The sequence below is a fragment of the Moschus berezovskii genome, chromosome 9 (assembly GCF_049115385.1).
Source record: "Moschus berezovskii isolate FMDL1 chromosome 9, NW_MosBer_1.0, whole genome shotgun sequence".
NCBI classification, from domain to species: domain Eukaryota; kingdom Metazoa; phylum Chordata; class Mammalia; order Artiodactyla; family Moschidae; genus Moschus; species Moschus berezovskii.
Window position 1 is genome coordinate 2,827,569 of NC_142468.1, and position 21,688 is coordinate 2,849,256.

Consider the following 21,688-nt stretch of genomic DNA (forward strand, 5'->3'; position numbering starts at 1 on the left):
CATTCCAAGATGTCTGGCTCTAGGTCAGTGATCACGTTATCGTGACTATCTTGGTCGTGAAGATCGTTTTTGTACAGTTCTTCTGTGTATTCTTGCCACCTCTTCTTAATATCTTCTGCTTCTGGTAGGTCCATACCATTTCTGTCCTTTATCGAGCCCATCTTTGCATGAAATGTTCCCTTGGTATCTCTAATTTTCTTGAAGAGATCTCTAGTCTTTCCCATTCTGTTGTTTTCCTCTATGTCTTTGCATTGGTCGCTAAGGAAGGCTTTCTTATCTCTCCTTGCTATTCTTTGGAACTCTGCATTCAGATGCTTATATCTTTCCTTTTCTCCTTTGCTTTTCACTTCTCTTCTTTTCACAGCTATTTGTAAGACCTCTTCAGACAGCCATTTTGCTTTTTAGCATTTCTTTTCCATGGGGATGGTCTTGATCCCTGTCTCCTGCACAATGTCACGAACCTCCATTCATAGTTCATCAGGTACTCTGTCTATCAGATCCAGTCCCTTAAATCTATTTCTCACTTCCACTGTATAATCATAAGGGATTTGATTTAGGTCATACCTGGTCTACTGGTTTTCCCTACTTTCTTCAATTTAAGTCTGAACTTGGCAATAAGGAGTTCATGATCCGAGCTGCATTCAGCTCCTGGTCTTGCTTTTGCTGACTGTATAGAGCTTCTCCATCTTTGGCTGCAAAGAATATAACCAATCTGATTTCGGTGTTGACCATCTGGTGATGTCCATGTGTAGAGTCTTCTCTTGTGTTGTTGGAAGAGGCTGTTTGCTATGACCAGTGCGTTTTTGGCAAAACTCTATTAGCCTTTGCCCTGCTTCATTCCGTGCTCCAAGGCCAAACTTGCCTGTTACTCCAGGTGTTTCTTGATTTCCTACTTTTGCATTCCAGTCCCCTATAATGAAAAGGACATCTTTTTTGGGTGTTAGTTCTAAAAGGTCTTGTAGGTCTTCATAGAACCGTTCAACTTCGGCTTCTTCAGCGTTACTGGTTTGGGGCATAGGCTTCGATCACCGTGATATTGAACCGTTTGCCTTGGAAACAAACAGACATCATTCTGTCGTTTTTGAGATTGCATCCAAGGACTGCATTTCAGACTCTTTTGTTGACCATGATGGCTACTCCATTTCTTCCAAGGGATTCCTGTTCACAGTAGTAGATATAATGGTCATCTGAGTTAAATTCACCCATTCCAGTCTATTTTAGTTCGCTGATTCCTAGAATGTTGACGTTCACTGTTGCCATCTCCTGTTTATGACTACTTCCAATTTGCCTTGATTCATGGACCTAACATTACAGGTTCCTATGCAATATTGCTCTTTACATCATTGGACCTCGCTTCTATCACCAGTCACATCCACAACTGGGTATTGTTTTTGCTTTGGCTCCTTCCCTTCATTCTTTCTGGAGTTATTTCTCCACTGATCTCCAGTAGCATACTGGGCACCTACCGACCTGGGGAGTTTCTCTTTCAGTATCCTATCATTTTGCCTTTTCATACTGTTCATAGGGTTCTCAAGGCAAGAATACTGAAGTGGTTTGCCATTCCCTTCTCCAGCGGACCAGATTCTGTCAGACCTCTCCACCATGACCCGCCCATCTTGGGTGGCCCCACACGACATGGCTTAGTTTCAATGAGTTAGACAAGGCTGTGGTCCGTGTGATCAGGTTGGCTAGTTTTCTGTGATTATGGTTTCAGTGTGTCTGCCCTCTGATGCCCCCTCGCAATACCTACCGTCTCACTCGGGTTTCTCTTACCTTGGACGTGGTCTGTCTCTTCACGGCTATTCCAGCAAAGCATAGCTGCTGCTCCTTACCTTGGATGAGGTCACCCCTCCTGACCTTGAACGTGGAGTAGCTCCTCTCGGCCCTCCTGCATCCTTGGGCGTGGAGCTGCTCTGTCCATCACTGTCTCCCAAAGTTTGCCCAAGTTCATGTCCACTGCATCGGTGTTGCCATCCAGCCATCTCATCCTCTGACGCCTACTCCTTCTGCCCTCAGTCTTTCCCAGCATCAGGGACTTTCCCAATGAGTTGGCTGTTCGCATCAGATGACCAAAATACTGGAGTTTCAGCTTCAACATCAGTCCTTCCAATGAGAATTCCAGGTTGATTTTTCTTAAAATTGCCTGGTTTAATCTCCCTGCTGACCAAGGGACTTTCCAGAGTCTTCTCCAGCACCACAGTTCGAAGGCATCAATTCTTTGGTGCTCTGCCTTCTTTACTGTCCAGCTCTCACAACCGTACGTGACCACTGGGAAGACCACGCCTTGACTGTACAGACTTGTCACTGGAGTAACGTCTCTGCTTCTCAACACACTGTCTAGGTTTGCCAGTGCTTTCCTGCCAAGAAGCAATCATCTTCTATTTCAGGGCTGCAGTCAGCGTCTGCAGTGATTTTGGAGCCCGGGAAGAGGAAATCTGTCACTACGTCCACATTTCCCCCTCTGTTTGCCATGTAGTAATGGTACCGGATGCCATGATCTTAGGTTTTTAATACTTAGTTTTAAGCCTGCTCCTTCACTCTCCTCCTTCACCCTCAGCAAGAGACTCTTTGGTTCCTGTTCACTTTCTGCCATTAGAGTGGTATCATCCACATATCTGAGGCTGTTGATGTTTCTCCCAGCAGTCTTGATTCCAACTTATAGCTCATCCAGCCCAGCATTTCTCATGACGTGCTCAGTGTATGGGTTAAACAAACGGGGTGACAGCAGACAGCCCTGTCGTACTCCTTTCTCAATCTTGAACCAATCAGTTGTTCTATACAGGGTTCTAACTGTTGCTTCTTAACCTGCATATGGGTTTCTCAAGAGACATGTAGATGGTTTGGTATTCCCATCTCTTTAACAGCTTTCCACGGTTTATTATGATCCACACACTCAAAGGCTTTGACGTAGTTGATGAAACAGAAGTAGATGTTTTTCTGGAATTCCCTAGCTTACTTCATGATCCAGTGATTGCTGGCAATTCGATCCCTGGCTCCCCAGCTTGGACATCTGGAAGTTCTTGGTTCACGTAATGCTAAAGTCTAGCATGCAAGATTTTCAGCGTGACCCTACTAGCATGGGAGGTGAGTGCAACTATCTGACAGTTAGCACATTCTTTAGTACTACCGTTCTTGGGAAATGGGACGAGGATTGACCTTTTCCAGTCCTGAGGCCACTGCTGGGTCTTTCAAATTTGCTCACATATTGAATGCAACACCTTGATGGCACCATTCTTTAAGATTTTGAATAGCTCTACTGGAACTCCACCGCATCCACTAGCTTTTATATCAGCAGTGCTTCCTCAGGCCCACCTAACTTCGTTCTCCAGTGTCTGGCTCTGGGTGGCTGACCACATCCTCATGGTCATGGGTTCATCTGGATGTTTCCATAGTTTTTCCATGTGTTCTTTCCATCTCTTCTTGATCTCGCCAGTGTCTACTAGGCCTCTACCTTTTACGTCCTTTACCGTGCCCATCTTTGGGCAAAATGCTGCCTTGGTATCTCCAATTCTCCTGAAGAGATCTCTAGTCTTTCCCCTTCTGTTGACTTCTTCTAGTTTTACACACTGGTCATTGAAGAAGGCCTTCCTGTATCTCCCTGCTGTCCTTTGGAAATCTGCATTTAGTGGGGTATCTCTTTCCCTTTTTCCTGTGCTTTTTCGGCCTCTTCTTTCTTTAGCTGTTTGTAAGGCCTCCTCAGAGAACCACGTCACCTTCTTGCCTGTCTTTTTGCTTTGGGAGGGTTTCGTTCGCTGCCTCCTGTGCAATATTACAGAGCTCCCTCCACAGATCTTCAGGCACACTGTCTACAAGTTCTAATTCCTTGAATCTATTCATTACCTTCACTGCGTATTCATAGGAGATCTAAGCCGCACCTGGCTGGCCGACTGGTTTTCCCCACATTCTTTAGTTTAAGCCTGAATTTTGCTATGAGAGGCGATGATCTGAGTCACAGTCAGTTCCGATCTTGTTTTTGCTGACTGTAAACAGCTTCTCCATCTTTGGCTACAAAGAATGTAATCAAATTGATTTCAGTATTGGCCATTTGGTGAGGTCCATGTGTAACGTCTTCTCTTGTGTTGTTTAAAAAGGGTATTTTCTATGACCAATGCATTCCCTTGGCAGATTCAGTTAGCCTTTGCACAGCTTCATTTTATTCTCCAGGGCCAAACTTGCTTGTTACTCCAGGTATCTCTTGACTTCCTACTTCGGCATTCCAGTCCCCAGTGATGAACAGAATCTACTTTTGGTGTTAGTTCCAGGAGGTCTTCTAGGTCTTCACAGAACTGATCAACTCGTTTCTTCGGCATCGGTGGCAGGGACATAGACTTGGGTTACTGTGACGCAGAATGACTTGCCTTGGAAACGAACCGAGATCATTCTGTCATCTTTGAGGCTGCATTTTGTATCTTCTGCTGATTATGAGGGCTACTCCATTTCTTCTAAGGGATTCTTGCCCACAGTAGTAGGTATAATGGTCATCTGAATTAAATTCGCCCATTCCTGTCCATTTTAGTTCACTGCTTCCTAAGATGTCAATGTTTATTCTCACCCTCTTCTCCTTGATAACGTCCAATTTACCTTGATTCATGGACCTAACATTCCAGGTTCCTGTGCAATACTGTTCATCACAGCAGTTAATATCCCCTTATTATTCAATTTTACTAATGCATATAACATTGATTTTAAATTATAGCTTTATTTACAGAAGAAACACTAAGAGATTTGACACAGTAGTTAAAAACACATATTCAGAGGCCACACGCAAGTCTGAAGTCTACCTTATATCCATTTCTTTACAAATAATGTGCACCTGGCTCCCAGGTATGTGCTCTTAACCACTAGAGTAACTGTGCACTTGAACCCCAGCCCTGCCACTTACTGAGTTTGACAACCTGGGCAAACTGTTTTGATTGCTCTGCGCTTCATTTTTCTCACAAGAAAAATGGGAATAACAGCGTTTCACAGGACTGCAATGGGGATGAAATGTCACTCCTTAACCAGGGCTTGAGCAGTGCTCGGTACACACAACATCCTCGGTAAATGCTAGCCACTGTTACTAGTTCTTATTTTAAATTAACTAAGAACACAATTCACAATATAAAATTTGAACCTAAATACTGAATATGATGTTAGGAAATGTGACAGCGCTTGAGGAATTTCTCGCAAGCCCAACAAGTGGTAGCCTCTCATGGAGAACCAGGGGAGGTTCCAGTCTGAAGTGCAGGGTGAGGTGTGAGGCAGGGCCTGGCCTCCTCCCCGCGGTGAGATTCATCGACATATTCTTTGAAGAAACTTCCAGCCTCTAACAATCTTATTGTCTGCATTCACACCTTTTGTGTTCCATCAGCTAAGCAGTACAATTTATATCACTGGAACAGAAACAAATACCCCTGGAACAGTTTTCACAAAGTTAAAACAATAAGAAGTACCATGGACAGATCCCAAAGCAGGACCGTGAGTGGCCCCACCCCTTGAACGCACTTCCTTGTGAGAAGCCATCAGTCAATGAGCGTTCCATGAAACACTGGAGAGCAGAGCCTTCCTAGGATGTTACCACTCACGGTACTGGAACCCCCTAACCTTCTCCGGGCTGACCAGGTGGGACTTGTGGCTTATGACTCCACTCCTAATCCTGATATTCTTATGACAACATTATATCCCATAAATAGCTTCTCAGGAAAAAGCAAAATTGACAGTACATCATTTAAAATAAAATTAGAATAATGACTTGATTTCTAAGACTTCATTTCTGGACTTCTGGAAAACTTGTGACATCTGAGATGACCGAAACAAAAACTCATGAAACGTAACAGAAGGATGGCGTTTTATACACATTTATTTAAAGCATAATATATAAGAAAATGTCGAATGTCTCACAAAGCATTTCATAAAAAAACAGTTTGAAATACAACCTTTAATTTCTAAAGTCTGTACCAAGGGTAAGTATGTAACTTTTAGCCATAAAAGTGCAACTTTAAAGGCAGATTTCACACCTCTTAAGCTACATGCTAGCTAATGGCCAACTAAAGGACATTAACAATGTGTATTTTTAAGAATTTGAAGAAATTCATGAAAATGTTTTGCAAAAATTGTAAACAAACTTCTACCATATACCGAGGGAGAGTTCACGATCTGCTTACAAATGATTAAATCTTTGTCTTTTATGATATTATCTTATAAAGTGATTATTATACAGTTTTAAACATTCTGGTTTAAATCCCCCTACATCACATTCACTAATATCAAGCACAGGTTTGTATTACAAATATATATATACAATACTACTTTTTCCCTAAATACATATATATATGAATATATTTAACTGAGGAAAAATCAGAGCATAGCAAAATGCTGCTTTAACTGCTTAATTAACTTTTGAGTATCCACGTGACCTGGAAATGCTGCTTCAGACTTCCGAGCAGCAGCATAACTCCTCTGTAGATCTCCAATCTGTAAGAACAGCAGACCAGAATAAGACCACAGAATGAGAACCAGAAAAAAATAAGAAACAAATTTAAAAAAAAAACATAGTGTCTGTGAAACGTAAAAACCCAAGGTAAACTGCTTGACTGTGTTACTTTGATATAAAAATTTTTCCACCTAGATTACAATTCAGTCTCGAAAAAGTATGAGAAAAATAACCAATCATGTAAATAATTTGTGCTCCATTACAACTGTCTAGTTATGAACTCATAAACCTGCTTTCTTTTCCTGTCATGGATAGTCTCATAAAAATAAATTGACATCTGCATGCTAAAACAGCCAACTCAGTTCAGTCTGTAATTTACCACAGACAATGATATGTTTTGATTAGGGTAATATCTCTTAAAGACAGGAAACTTAAGTAAAAACTATTGTATTTAAGATACAATAACATGCTCTGGGAGCTTTTAAAAGGTTGCTAACATAGTAATGTTGGGAAGATATCCAGTTTTTAAAATTCATGGTATCTTTGATTTTCAATTAACATTTTGTTAAAATCTAGTCCCAAAGAAAAACACATACAGTATCTGAATCCATCTGAATGTATCTTGATTCATGTACACACTTCTAAAGAAAAAGAGCTTTGCAGTGTGTGCGCGCGTGCACACACACACAAACACAAAATACAGATCATTCACTTCTGGTAGTTTTTTGGTAAACACACATATGAACTGAAAACTATTCTTTTTAAAATCACAGCATTTCTTTTTAACATAGTATTTTCTCTTATGGAAGTGTAGACTTTTGCTAATAGAAATATTCCATTTGCGTTAAATATCATTAAAATTTAATAACACTCCTGAAAGAAAGTAATCAAGGCTTCTTTGTGGTTTAACTAACTGGCAGCATGTGCATGCATGCTTAGTTGCTCAGTTGTGTCCGATCCTTGGCGACCCCATGGACTATAACCTGCCAGGCTCCTCTGTCCATGGAATTTTCCAGGCAAGAATACTGGAGTGGGTAGCCATTCCCTCCTCCAGGGGATCTTCCCGACCCTGGGATCGAACCAGGGTCTCTTGCACTGCAGGCGGATTCTTTACCGTCTGAGCCACCAGGGACGCCCAGTGGCAGCACAGTACATCGGGAAACACGTGGGAGCTGGGTATGAATTCTGAATCTGCCACTGCCATGGAGCTCCAGAGAAGTCTTTTAAGTTCCAAAGCCTTGGCTTCCATTAGAATGTAAGCTGCATGAGGCATAAGTTTCTGCCTGATTTATTCACTACTAACATCTTCTGTGCCTACAACAGCGCCTGGTATGTAGCAGCTGTTCATACAAGTTCAACAAATGGAACGTCAGTTGTATGAAAAAAATGCATCGGGAAGGTAAGGGTTCCCTACATCGCAGGGTGGTTGAGAGAATCAGAGGTGTGGAGAGGACCCAGAACAGTGACTAGCACTGAACAAGTGCTCAAAAATGACAATTTATAAAAAACAGCACATTTTATTTTCAAAACATAAGAGAGTGAATGAGCTCACACTCATGTTATGAAAAATGATTTTTATAACTTTTTGGGTCTATAAAAAAGAGTCTTTACATCAGCAAACATTTTTAGCCATTTCCTGATCCTCAAAACTCATCTTCCATATTAAAGGAAGTCTTGCAAATAGAAGTTATTAGATGACTTATCTTTCTTTCTTCTTACAGTAAAAGGACACACAATTTCTTTTAGCTCTTAGATGTTAACTGACTTGTAACACAGTATCAACAGTTGCATCTTTCCTATGTTGTTCATTGCTGAAACAGCTTTCACTAATATCCCTAATTTTATAGCGTCATGCTAGACTTGGTGACTACATGATCTATAAATGATATACAGGATTTCCCTGTTAAAAAAAACACTGATTACTAAATCCTCCCCAAACCAGGAGTTAATGAGCAGTTTTTCAATGATTAAATGTCATCTTTTAAAACATAAAGTAATTCTTCTGCAATCCATAATGGTATTCAGTTCAGTTCAGTCGCTCAGTCGTGTCCAACTCTCCACGACCTAAAGCTTAGCTAATATTCAGTGATAAATATACTTAAAGTATATTAAACATTCCCTTAAAATGAAGACATAAGTATAAATAATCAAGTGTTTAAAAGATCATTTCTCTCAGGAAGTTATGGTTAGAATGTCCTTATTTATCTGTTCAATTTTTAAAACCAAGGAACACACACACACGAAGAAAACAAATCGGTCAGATGATAAATTGATAAAGACAAATACCTTATCAGAAATTGTTGCAAAATTAAAATGTGGCTCGTACATACAAGGTGCTAAAGATGATGCCGTTTGTAACAGTGCTTTTGCCTATTTAGAAAAGAAAAAAAAGAGAGACCAAAGCCATATGAGCATATATTAGCACTATACTGGTGGGTTTTTTTTTTGGCAGAAGAATACTTTACCTAGGAAAGGACTTTAAAAAACATGATTCTGTGATAAACATGGATGGATTTCTGTGAAACACAATTTACAGATATACAATTAACTACTTATATCTTGTCAAAATTATATTAAAAATAAAATGCTTCAAAATATGGAGAAAAGAATAGAATTGAAAAGTTATGTGAGAACCACTGTTCTTATAGTTTATATTTCAATATGATGTACAACTCAAAATATAGTCCTCTCAATGCTAAAATAAATAGTCTTATCAATCTAGTTTTTGTTGCTGTTGATTGATTTAGAAGGCTTTCAACTACTTTCTCTAATGCAACAACCAAAGCCATCAAAAAACCGCTGCAAACTCAGATCGCCACGTTCTGTGCTGGACAACAATGAGCAAGCACTTATTATACTGCTGACCTGAAAATGACAACTGAAGGCAACTGAAAATGACAAGCCTTCCGTTCTCTAAAGCACTCAAAAGACAAAACTCACATCATGTTTTGTTGCCTACAGGCTCAGAGGATCACTTGCTGCAGAGACCACTGAGTGACCAGAGGAGCCTGTACACTCGCTGCTCAGACCACAAACTCAGCATTCCCAAGCTGCCAAAACAGCCTTTCAACTTGTAGCTAAACTTCCACGTATGACCCTGAGGACAAATTCTTAAATCTTTTTTTTAAAGGAAAATAACAGTTTATATAAGATGGTAGATATTAATTTTATGATTTGCTAGCTTCTTTTTCATTGAAGTATGTGTCTGTGTGCTCAGTCATGTCCGGCTCTGTGTGACCCCATGGACCTCAGCCCGCCAGGCTCCTCTGTCCATGGAATTTTCCAGGCAAGAATACTGGAATGGGCTGCCATGTCCTTCTCCAGGGGAACTGGAGTATAATTTTTAATAATAGTGAGACCTTTCACCAAAACATTTCCAATCAACTGCATACCATAGAAACTACAATAAGTAGGAGGGAAAGAAAATCACCAACATGGAAACAGAGAAAATCATAAAAAGCACTTGCTTCAAATGGATACAAAGTTCCAGGACAGAACAAGTTCCCACTTTAGAGCAGTTAGCTTTTGTTTACAAAATACACAGCCATTTTATTCGCTTTGGGAAAATTTTGTGAAACAAAGGCGGCATCCACTGAGGCCTCTTTGCTTGCTTTCTCAGGTTTAGCAACACGCTCCAGAGGCCAGGCTGGAGGTTAACGTCCTGGCAGGCTGCGCACAGGTTCTGTGACCTCGGTGAGTTACTTACCCTCCTCTAGTCTGTTTCGTCATCTCTAATACAGGGGATGGAATAGCTGTTTATCTTGACTGTCATGGTATGAGTGTATTTAGCTTTTAAACTTCCCTTTAGGTAAAGGATAACAACAAAACATAATGTATTAAGCATCTATCATGTGACTTTACTATTCCAAGCACTTTACAGGCACAAGTGGCTCACCTTCACAAGAACCCCTTCAGGTCAGCTGCTGTGATGACTCTATTTTATTTATCATCCGCTCATTCTACCCACACTAAGCACCTCCCCAGTGTCGGGCAATGGTTCTGATGTTGAAAATGCAGCAGTCAGAAGACAGAGAAGGTCCCTGCTCTCACACACCTAGCATCTGCATTCTACACACACAGACTGAAAATACCTGATGAAGTGACAAGTGCTGTGAAGGAGAGACTACTAGGAGATGATACTGAGGGCTTCTTTAGACTGACAGCCAAGCGGGTCTTTCTGAAGAGGTGGCAATTAAGCGAAGACCCGAACGATAGAAAGAAAAGGGTCCCTGTCGGACCTGAAAGGAGTCTAGTCCAAAGGCCCCACAGGAGGAACAGGCCCGCCCAGCAGCCAGCAGCTCACTCGTCTGACAGCCAGTGGGGAAGGACTGGTGGCAAAGCGTGGTCTGAGTGGAGCCCTGGAGGCCAGACAATGAGGGGCCCTGAAGGCGAAGGTTTGAAGTTCAAACTATTCACATATTCCAAGTGCAGGGAGGAGCCTTTGGAGGATGCTAAGCAAAGCAGTGATGAAATAATCTGGTTTTAAAAACATACCCTTAAGGCTGTCCGGAGGAAGACACATTACAGGGTGCACTTCCTTGCCGATGGAAGTGGAAACAAAGACCAAACCTAGGAGACTCTCATACTCATCCAGGCAAGGACAACAGCAGCCTGGAGGGGGCGAGGGGCAGAGAGTGGAGGACGCGTGCATGGGACGGACGGGGTTCACTAGAGGCGCAGGGTGGCAAAGAAGGGGCAGTTGGAAAAGAGAAGTTTCTGGGAGGGGTGGGGGTCCCAGGATGTGGAGGGGGTGGTCCTAGGATGCGGGCCTGAGCAGCGGGGTGGCGGTAGGGGGGCTGTGAACGGTGGAACAGTTCACGACGACAGGACAGACTGGGGAGATGCATTTTGCCCTAATAAACTCGAGCGCTCTGTTTTGGACACTGAAAGGTTAAGTGACTTGTCCAAGGTCACGCTGCCAATACTGGAACTCAAACCCTGGGCAGTCAGACCCCAGAACGCGTTCTGAACCTGTCAGCTGTGAGGACGGCTGCACGCGGCCGCTGCTCTGGGAAGCACGCAGGCCGTCCGCGGCCCACGGGGCTGGCCGACCTGTTCCACGTGGCCCCTCCGCATCTCCAGCACGGCCAGGTTGTTGTAGGCTTCTGCGTGGTGGTTGTCGCTCACCACAGCCAGCCGGAAGCACTGGTGGGCCAGGCTCGTGTCCCCTAGTCCCTGTAAGAGAAGAGCGCAAACTCCCACACACACGTCCGGCCACTTCCTCCCGCTGCCTCCGACCTCCTGCCCCATACACATATCTCCTGACACCGGAGTCGGGTGTGACTTGTTCGTAAGGGGATTAACCTGGGGACGTAAAACAAGTTTGGGTGACTCCCAGCAATCTCTAAATTGGTACAAGGACTGTAACCAAACCTGGATTTCCAGTACGTGAAAATTTCTTCAAGACTAATGTGTGGCTACCTTTTCTAGAACAGAAACTATCTCAGGGAAACAACGTACCACAGCTACATGTCCCAAGTTGTACCAGACATCAGCTACCTCTTCTTCATTTTCAGCCAGAGAGAGGGCACGTTCAAACGAGGTCAGAGTCATATCGTACTGCTGGGCGTAGAAGCAACACAGCCCCAGGTTGTTAAAAAGCTGGCAGTTGTAAACACCCATCTGAAGGAGTCGCCTTTTGAAAAGAGCACATACATTCTGGTGTCAGATGAACTTTACAGATATTGACATATTTTTTACAAAGTTAGAAATGAATTTATTGTATCTGTTTTTAATACCCTCCAAAGAACAGAAAGTATTATAGTAAATGAAAAGGAGTTTAAAGCAATTTCAAAAGCATGTCTTTTGTAATGGTACCAGTTATGAGAAATGTACCCAGAGGCAAAGTCAGAAATAACTTATCTAACTTTTTTTTCCCCAAAAAAAGCTTTGCTAGAGTATCAAAATAATAAATAAATAGTCACATAAAGTAAAACCCCTACACACTTTGGCCTCATGCAACTTTGGGGTTCGGAAGGGAAATTTCTAAGACCTTCTAACCAAGTCCGAGCCCTCTGTTCAACCTCCCGAGTTTCTGGCTGAGCTGGACTCTGGTTTTGGTTATTTGTGTTACGGTTCAGCAACATCCAGTGACCGCCAGTGAGCTTCTACGCAGGAAGACAAGACTGTCGGGGGATCCCGATGTCCTGCATTTAGCTTTCACGCTGCAGCTCAAGAACCCTAATTTGCTTCTAATCATCATTAATCCCAAAGGGTGAGAGAGTTCAGAAGATCACCCCAGCTGCCCTGAGGAACCCATGACCCGCTCTGGGGGCAGGGGAGTAGAGAAAGCTGTGTGTGCACAGGCTGGCATTCACAGTATTATCTTTTGTGCTCCAACGTGTTCTTAGAACTCCTGTCAGCTGCCAGTTATCTCCCTCTGTATTACCCAAGGGCTAAAGGGGAAATCATAATTAAAAATTAATCTCAGAAACCATCTATAGGATAAAATAAGTATGTACTCAAAGAACCAAGGAAAATAACTTATTTTGCAAACGTATTTGAACAAGAGTGAACAATACTTCACAAAAGTGGGATTCTGTTTTTAAGGTCCTCATCAGAACTTTAGAGCCTGGGGTCCACTACTCTTTACAAATCACATTATTATTTTACCTTTAAGGTTTTGACACTATGTACAGTGGTATTAATGGAGGCAGTGATGTGGAAGCTTCTAGTAACTCTTAAGTTGTTATTGGTTGATGACAAAATGGCCAATTCATATACACTGACATGGTGTTAAAAGTAGGCATTTATCCAGATGTGTTTCTGCAAGATGCTAAATACTTCTGCTTTTCCAAATTATTTAAAATAGCTTTACTAGTCATAAAACATCTGGGTGCTTGAATTTTTAGTCTCATATAGACATGGCCTACACATTATTTCCCTGCATTTTCATTCCGTCTTTATCACTTTTTGCATCACTATTTCACAGGAAAGCAGTTTTACAAATTGAACGTAAAGTACACCTGTAAAACCGGAGAGCTACTTCTGGCTGATCAGAGTAGAAGTGGTTGCTTCCAATGCACGCAATGGCTTCCACATTAGTATTGTCTTGTTTCAAAACCTCTTTGTAGTATTTAGTGGCTGATGAAATATTGTTCATTTCCTATTCTCCATCAAGAGGGAAGAGCAATACTGTATTAATATTCAACAAGAAAGTGTTATGATGACGATTGGTTTACATTATTTTATTCAATTCCGTATTTTTTCCAATTCAATATTTATTAAGAGCCTACCATAGCCAGACTCTGTTCTAGGCCCTGGGGACACAATGTGAACAAAAAGATAAGATTACAGTCACCCACCCCCCCATCTGTAGTTTCGCTTTCATGAGTTCGGTGAACCACAGACCAAAAATATTTAGAAAAAAATTCCAGAAAGTTCCAAAAAGCAAAACTTGAATTTGCTGCACTGGAAATTATTTATGCACCATTTACTCTGCATCCCCAGCTATTCACATAGCATTTGTCTTATCAGGCATCATAAGCGACCTAGAGGTGACTTAAAGCATACACATGGGGACTTCCTGGAGGCCCAGGGGTTATGAATCCTCCTTGCAATGCAGGGAATGCAGGCTCAATTCCTGGTTGGGGAACTAAGACCCCACAGGCTGTGGAGCAACAAAGCCCACATGCGGCAACGAGAGAGCCCACACAAAGCAACTGACACCCAACACAGACAGACAGGAGTTTTTAAATAAATGAAGTATACAGATTGATGTCGGAGAAGGCAATGGCAAGCCATTCCAGTACTCTTGCCTAGAAAATCCCATGGATGGAGGAGCCTGGTGGGCTGCAGTCCGTGGGGTTGCTAAGGGTCGGACATGACTGAGCGACTTCACTTTCACTTTTCACTTTCACACATTGGAGAAGGAAATGGCAACCCACTCCAGTGTTCTTGCCTGGAGAATCCCAGGGACGGGGGAGCCTGGTGGGCTTCCGTCTATGGGGTCACACAGAGTCGGACACGACTAAAGTGACTTAGCAGCAGCAGCAGCAACAGATAGATGTGGGAAGGTTATATGCCAATCCTCTGCCACATTATATCCTGGGACCAATCCCCCATGGACACAGAAAGACGGTGGCACCTACATATGGTAGGAAGACCAGCGCATGAACACTTCCTGTCTTAGAGGAAGGCCTTTCGGCTTTTCATCATCAAGTCTGATGTCAGCTGTGGGTCTGTCATACGTGGACTATACTATGTTGAGGTATGATCCCTCTATGACCTCTTTCTGGAGAATTCTTATCACAAATGGATGTTGAATTTTCTCAAAAGCTTTTCTACATCTATTGAGATATGGCTTTTATTCTTCAATTTGTAAGTATGGATATCACATTGATTTGAAAATACTGAAAAATCCTTGCACCCCTGAGATAAATCCCGCTTGATGATGGTGTATGATCCTTTTAATGTATTGTTGGATTCAGTTAGTTAATATTTTGTTGAGGATTTCTGCATTTTCTCTGAGGTCAGGAATAAGACAAGGAGGCCCACTCTCACCACTTTTATTCAGCTTAGTATTGGAAGTCCTAACCACAGCAAGCAGACAAGAAAAAGAAATGAAAGGAATCCAAATTGGAAAGGAAGAAGTAAAACTATCACCATTTACAGATGACATGATATTATACATAGAAATTCCTAAAGATACCACCAGAAAACTACTGGAGGTCATCAATGAAGCTGCTAACACTTCAGGATACAAAAGTATATACAGAAATCTGTTGCATTTCTATGCATTAACAACAAACTATCAGAAAGAGAAATTAAGGAAACATCCCATTTACCATCTCATAAAAAAGAACAAAATACTAGGAATAAACCTACCTTAGGAGGTAAAAGACCTATACTTGGAAAACTTCTAGAAACTAATGAAAGAAACTGAAGACAACACAAACAGATGGAAAGATACAGCATATTCTTAGATTCGAAGAATCAACATAGTTAAAATGACTATACCACCCAACGCAATCTACAGATTCAATTCCATCTCTATCAAAATAGCAATGGCATTTTTCACGGAAATGGAACAAATAATTTTAAAATTTGTATGGAGACAAGAAAGACCCTGAAGAGTCAAAACAATCTGAAGAAAGAAGGAGGAGCTGGAGGAGTCATGCTTCCTGATTTGAGACTGTACTACAAAGCCACAATAATCAAAACAGTATGGTGCTGGCACAAAAAGAGACATATATTAATAGATCATTGGAACAGAGAGCCCAGAAATAAAGCCACATATTTATTATGGTCAATTAATCTACCTCAAAGGAGGCAAGAACATACAATGGAGAAAAGACAGTGTCTTCATTAACTGGTGCACTACATGTAAAAGAATGAAGCTGGAAAACTTTCTCACACTATATTCAAAAATAAAGTCAAGGATTTAACCACTGGTGGTCCAGCGGTTAGGATCTGCCTACTTATACAGAGGACAGGGGGTCGATCCCTACTCTGGGAAGATTCCATATGCTTCAGGGCAACTAAGCTCATGTGTCACCATTACTAAGCCAGGGTACCACAGCTACCGAGCCCACACGCTAGAGACCGTGTGCCACAGCTACCGAGCCCACGCGCTAGAGACCGTGTGCCACAGCTACCAAGCCCGCGCGCTAGAGCCCGTGTGCCACAGCTACCGAGCCCGCGTGCTAGAGCCCGTGTGCCACAGCTACCAAGCCCATGTGCCTGGAGCCCGTGTGCTACAGCTACCAAGCCCATGTGCCTGGAGCCCGTGTGCTACAGCTACCGAGCCCGCACGCTAGAGCCCGTGTGCTACAGCTACCAAGCCCATGTGCCTGGAGCCCGTGTGCCACAGCTACCAAGCCCGCATGCTAAAGCCCGTGTGCCACAGCTACCGAGCCCGCGCGCTAGAGCCTGTGTGCCACAGCTACTGAGCCCGCGTGCTAGAGCCTGTGCTCCACAACAACAAGAGAAGCCACCACGCGAGGAGCCTGTGGTCGGCAATGACGAGCAGCCCCTGCTGAATGCAACTCAGAACGGATTAAAGACCAAAATGTAAGACAAGAAACCATAAAACTCCTAGAAGAAAACACAGACAGAACACTCTCTGACATATATCATAGCACTGCTTTTTCTGGATCTGTCTCCTAAAGCAAAGGAATAAAAGCAAAAATAATCAAACGGGACCTAAATAGACTTAAAATCTCCTGCACAGCAAAGAAGACCACTAACAGAATGAAAACCACCTAAGGAATGGGTGAAAATATATGCCAATTTTCTGAGTTGATAAGTGGTTAGTATACAAAATATACAAACAGCTCATACAATGCACTATCAAAAAACAAACAACCCAATTAAAAATGGACAGAAGACCTGAATAGGTGTTTTTCCAAAGAGGACGTTCGGAAGGCAACAGCACTCCACAGCGCAAGGCTTCGTTCAGTGTTACAGGCGCCAAGCTTGGTGTATTCATCCACTCAGGCTCCCGTAATAAAATACCACAGACTGATTGCCTTCAGCAACAGAAATCTATGTTCTCACAATTCTGGAGGCTTGAAGTCCAAGGTCACAGAGCTGACATCACAGAATTTTAGTGAGGACTTTCTCCCTGGCTATAGAGGATCACTTTCTCACTGTGTCCTTGCATGAGAGCGATCGAGAAAGCACTCAAGTGCTTTCTGGTGTCTTTGAAACAATATTTTTACAATGCTGTGTTGGTTTCTGCCATACCACGACACAAATCAGCCATAATTATGTCTATCCCCTCCCTCCCAAACCTTCTGCCCCTCCCCTCACCCCAGCCCTCTAGGTCATCACGGAGCCTCAGGCTGGGCTTCCTGTGTCATATAGCCACCTCTCACCAGCTACCCATTTTACACATGCTACTGTATAAATGTTGGTGCCGCCTCCCCATCTGTCCCACCCTCTCCCTCCCCCCTGTGTCCACAAGTCCATTCTCTACATCTGTGGATGTGTGTGCATACATATGATATACATATATATTATACATACACACAATGGAGTATTACTCAGCATAAAAAAGAACAAGTCTGAGTCACTTCTAGTGAGGTGGATAAACCTAGAGTCTGTTATAAGGGTAAAGTAAGTCAGAAAGAGAAAAACAAATCTCATATATTAACGCACATATATGAAATCCAGAAAAATGGTACTGATAAACCTACTTGCAGGGAAGAAGCAGAGTCTTGCCTTATAGGCGCACTAGTCCCATCACGAGGGCCCACCCTCATAAGCTCATCTAACCCTAATTATCTCCCCAAGGCCCTGCCTCTAGACACCCTCCACAGGGGGCTGGGGCTTCAACGTAAGAATGTGCGGGGGCAGGGAGGCAGAAAATTCAGTCCGCCACAGGTGGTAAGACCCAATTCAAAGACTCCAGCCCGAGTGGTTAGTCGTTTCAAGGCTTTTGGTTCTATAAAATTATCTTAGAAGTTTGTATCTGTTAACCTCATACTCCTAACTTGTCACCCCACACCACTCCCCCTTCCCTCTGGTAACACCACTCCCCCTTCCCTCTGGTAACAATTAAGTTTGTCTCCTATGTCTGTAAGTCTGTTTCCACTTTGCATACCTGAAATTAAGACACTTCTAAAAACAATTATACTTCAGTTTTTAAAAAATGCCTTAGAATGTCTGCATACTTGATTGATGGTCATGGACTTAAATTTATGTAATGTCTAGGAATTTTAGACTGAAACTAACATGTCTTTGGGACTTCCCCTCTGGCTTAGAGGTAAAGAATATCTGCCTGCCAGTGCAGGAGATGAGGGTTTGACCCCTGGGTTGGGAAGCTGGAGAAGGACATGGCAACCCACTCCAGTATTCTTGCCTGGAGAATCCCATGGACAGAGGAGCCTGGCAGGCTACATTCGATGGGGTTGCAAAAGTGCTGGACACGACTTAGCGACTGAACAGACACACGTCTTTGACAACCTTATGTGAAGTTTTTCAAAGTTGTTATTATAAAATATGTGCTTATATTAAATAGACTTAAATGTACGTTTAAGAACCTCATAAGTAACTGCCAACAGCCTCCGAACGGGCGGTACCAGTTTATGTTCCCGTGACATCTGTCCCTCTACATCTTGACAAGCTTAAATGCCATGAAACTGAGTCATCTTTAAGTAAAAAGTGACACTGTTGTTTCAAGTTTCATTCCCTTAATTATCACTGAGGTTAGACATGCAACACACTACACATTTCTTTTCCTGCGAACCGCAGATTCATGCCTTTTGTCAGTTTTGTTATCCCATCTCTTGTCCTCTTATCGTTGGTTTGTGTGTGTGAGGGGCTTGGGTGGGAAACCACCCTCTGGGCTCAGGAGAACTGGAGACACAGCTGTGGCTCCAGGGTCACTGGGCACTGCCTGCTTTCTCCTCCCTGACACAATGAACGCGTGCTGACGCGGACTTCCGCTCACGACCCAGGAAAGCCACGTGATTATGAACATTCCCTTCAGAGGGCAAGCACAGGTGGCTTGACTGAGTCCTTCCAGACGTGTGTCAACCAGAACCAGGATGAAAGGGCGGTGGTGCTGCCGAGCTGCGGCCGGGGTTTGGCTGCCGTCTCGGCCCTGGAGTGACTACTTGCATGGAGAGGGGCCATCGTCACTGTGTGGGCTGCAAGGACAAGGGCCAACCATGGTTTCACCCCCACCAGTGCTCTGAGGAAATGCCTGTTGCAGTTTCTATGTTTCTGTCCTTGACCAAAATGAGAATTTACAAGCGTGGATACGCACATTTATGTGTCGGTGTGTAATTCCCCCATCAATCCATAAACCACCTGAGATCCAGCAATTGTTGAGCAACATATAAAGTGAAGACAGTAAAAGTAGCCTTTGTTTTCCCCTGTCCCAGGTATGGCAAATATGTTCCCTGTTTGATATTTTTACCTGTTTTGTTAGGGTTTGCTTTTATTTGTATTTTCGTTTTTACAGTATAGAAAATTTAACCTTTATGTTCTCATATTGGTCAGTTTTTTCTATTATGGCTTTCTGAATTAGTATCATGTTTAGAAAGGTCTTCCCCAATCCAAGTTTATATAAACAATTCATCTGTATTTTCTTCTGGAACATTCATGGTTTTAAATCTTCAAGTCCCCTGGTAACAATGGGTTCCTTTTTTTTTTTTTTCTTTTTAGTATTTATTTATTTGGCTGCCCCAGGTCTTCATTGTGGCATGCAAGGTCTTTGATTGCGGCATCTGAACGCTTCAGTTGAGGCATGTGGGATCTACTTCCCTGACCAGGGATCAAACACAGGCCCCCTGCATTGGGAGCATGGAGTCTTAGCTCCAAACTGGAACAAAGGGAAGTCCCAGCACTGGATCACCAGTGGATCACCAGGGAAGTCCCAGCAATGTGTTCTTTCAGTAAAAGAAATCATTACTCATCCAGCTCTATTTTGAAGTTATTAAACAATCCAATAATCCAGTTGGTTTAACAGACAGTCTCTATCACATAAATTTTCATATGTATGAATACACGCAGATTCTATTTCTGTGCTTTCTTTAATCTATTCCAGCATTAGAAGTGTTTATAGTAGCTCAAGAATAAATTTTATTAAGGTAGATTTAAAATAATCTCTTCGAACATACAAATATCACTTCAACTATCATTTAAGTGATTATTACAGTAATTACTAGTGGTTACTTTTTTAACTAACCCACAGAATATCATCTGAGTTAAATTAAAGAACTGACTCATTTGAAAAGACCCTGATGCTGGGAAAGATTGAACGTGGGAGGAGAAGGGGACGACAGAGGATGAGATGGTTGGATGGCATCACCGAGTCAGTGGACATGAGTTTGAGTCAACTCCGGGAGTTGGTGATGGACAGGGAGGCCTGGCATGCTGCAGTCCATGGGGTCACAAAGAGTCGGACACAACTGAGTGACTGAACTGAACAGAATATCAACACTGGGTTTTAGTTATTTAAAACAAAACTGTAAATAACTTAGGGAAGTGAATTTTGCTATGATTCTCACACTCTGTCATATGTCAGAATCCCCTTGTGAGCTTGCTCAGCAGATAAAAGCCTGTATCCCACTTTCCAGGACATGTGAGTCAGGAGAAGGAAGATGGGCCTCACTCTCAAACACTCCCAAAGTCATTTCTATACATAGTAAAGTTCAAGGACCATGGGAACAATATTTCCTAGGGTAATTATTCAGTTTCAACACCTTTTAACATTTGCAGCGTGCTGTGTTTAGCCACTCAGTCATGTCCAACTCTTTGCGACTCCTTGAACTATAAGCCACCAGGCTCCTCTGTTCATTGAACTCTCCAGGCAAGAATACTGGAGTGGGTTGCCATGCCCTCCTCCAGGGGATCTTCCCAACCCAGGGATCAAACCCAGGTCCCCCGCATGGCAGGAGGATTCTTTACCATCTGAGCCACCAGGGAAGCAAGACAGGCCTTGATGTGAACCTTTTACCACAGAATAGTTCAAATAAAGGCCTGCCTTTCAAATGAATAAACAAAAGGGCCCAAGAAAAAGTAAAACCACAACCAAATAAATTTAGCAAGGATAAATCATTTTAAACAAGATTCTGTACAGAACATGCAATAAATAATAGGCAGCACAACATGTTCATTTAAAAGAAACAAGATCAAAATGAAAGTGATAAAAAAAGAACATAAAGGAAAAGAATCCCTCCAGAGAAAAGTATGATATACACACAAAACTCCCTAAAGGCATATGCTGTGCAAGCTCCAAGGCTAAGAACCAAACTTCACTAATTAACCCTCAATCCACTGTCACGTAAAGAGAAAAGGAACACAACGGAAATCTTTGTAAGGCAAACTTTGCCATAAGTGAAATTAACCATGTAAATTCAAGGGGAAATGCTGCATCCAGATGTTTCAAGTCTTTGCTCAGCCCTCGGACACCCTATCTGTACACGATGTCATCCTCAAAACTAGGATGCTCTCTCTTCACTTCTCTCTTCTTTTGAGTAAAAATCCAGATTCCGCTTTTTCTCACAAAGCCTTCCCCTGTCACCCTTACAAAAGAATGTGCTCCTCAAGTCCTGGCCAGACCCAGAGCAGGGGAAGGAAGGAGGCTGATTAAAGAACCCACTCCAGACCCGCCCCCTGTCCCAGCCATAGCAGCGATCACTGTAGTGGGAATCCTTCCCACCAGTCCCTTCTGACAGCAGCTCCCACCTGAGAAGGGCAGAAGGAAGAAAAGGCGCAAACGATCCCGACCACATCAAGGCAGTCACCACTATGAACGTCACAGCTCGCAGACGGGTTCTATTTTACTTCCTTCCTAAGCTTCTTGGTCAAAATTTTGTTCATGTT

The 21,688-nt window shown here is 42.7% G+C and overlaps 1 protein-coding gene across 5 annotated transcripts in view; it reads right to left on the reverse strand.

Moving 5' to 3' along the window:
- Positions 1–4,679: 4,679 nt before the first annotated feature.
- TTC8 (tetratricopeptide repeat domain 8) overlaps positions 4,680–21,688 on the reverse strand; it is a 61,182-nt gene continuing 44,173 nt past the window's right edge. For 4 of the 5 annotated variants that reach the window (XM_055435978.2, XM_088839391.1, XM_088839392.1 and 1 more), the window contains 5 exons: positions 13,378–13,517; positions 11,873–12,047; positions 11,465–11,587; positions 8,699–8,782; positions 4,680–6,453 (listed from right to left, as the gene is read on the reverse strand). In XM_055435978.2, the coding sequence (XP_055291953.2) occupies positions 6,337–6,453; positions 8,699–8,782; positions 11,465–11,587; positions 11,873–12,047; positions 13,378–13,517 (639 nt within the window). In that variant the 3' untranslated portion in view covers positions 4,680–6,336. Of the gene's footprint in view, positions 6,454–8,698; positions 8,783–11,383; positions 11,588–11,872; positions 12,048–13,377; positions 13,518–21,688 lie in introns of those variants that run through there. The other variant, XM_055435976.2, reaches the window with a different exon arrangement.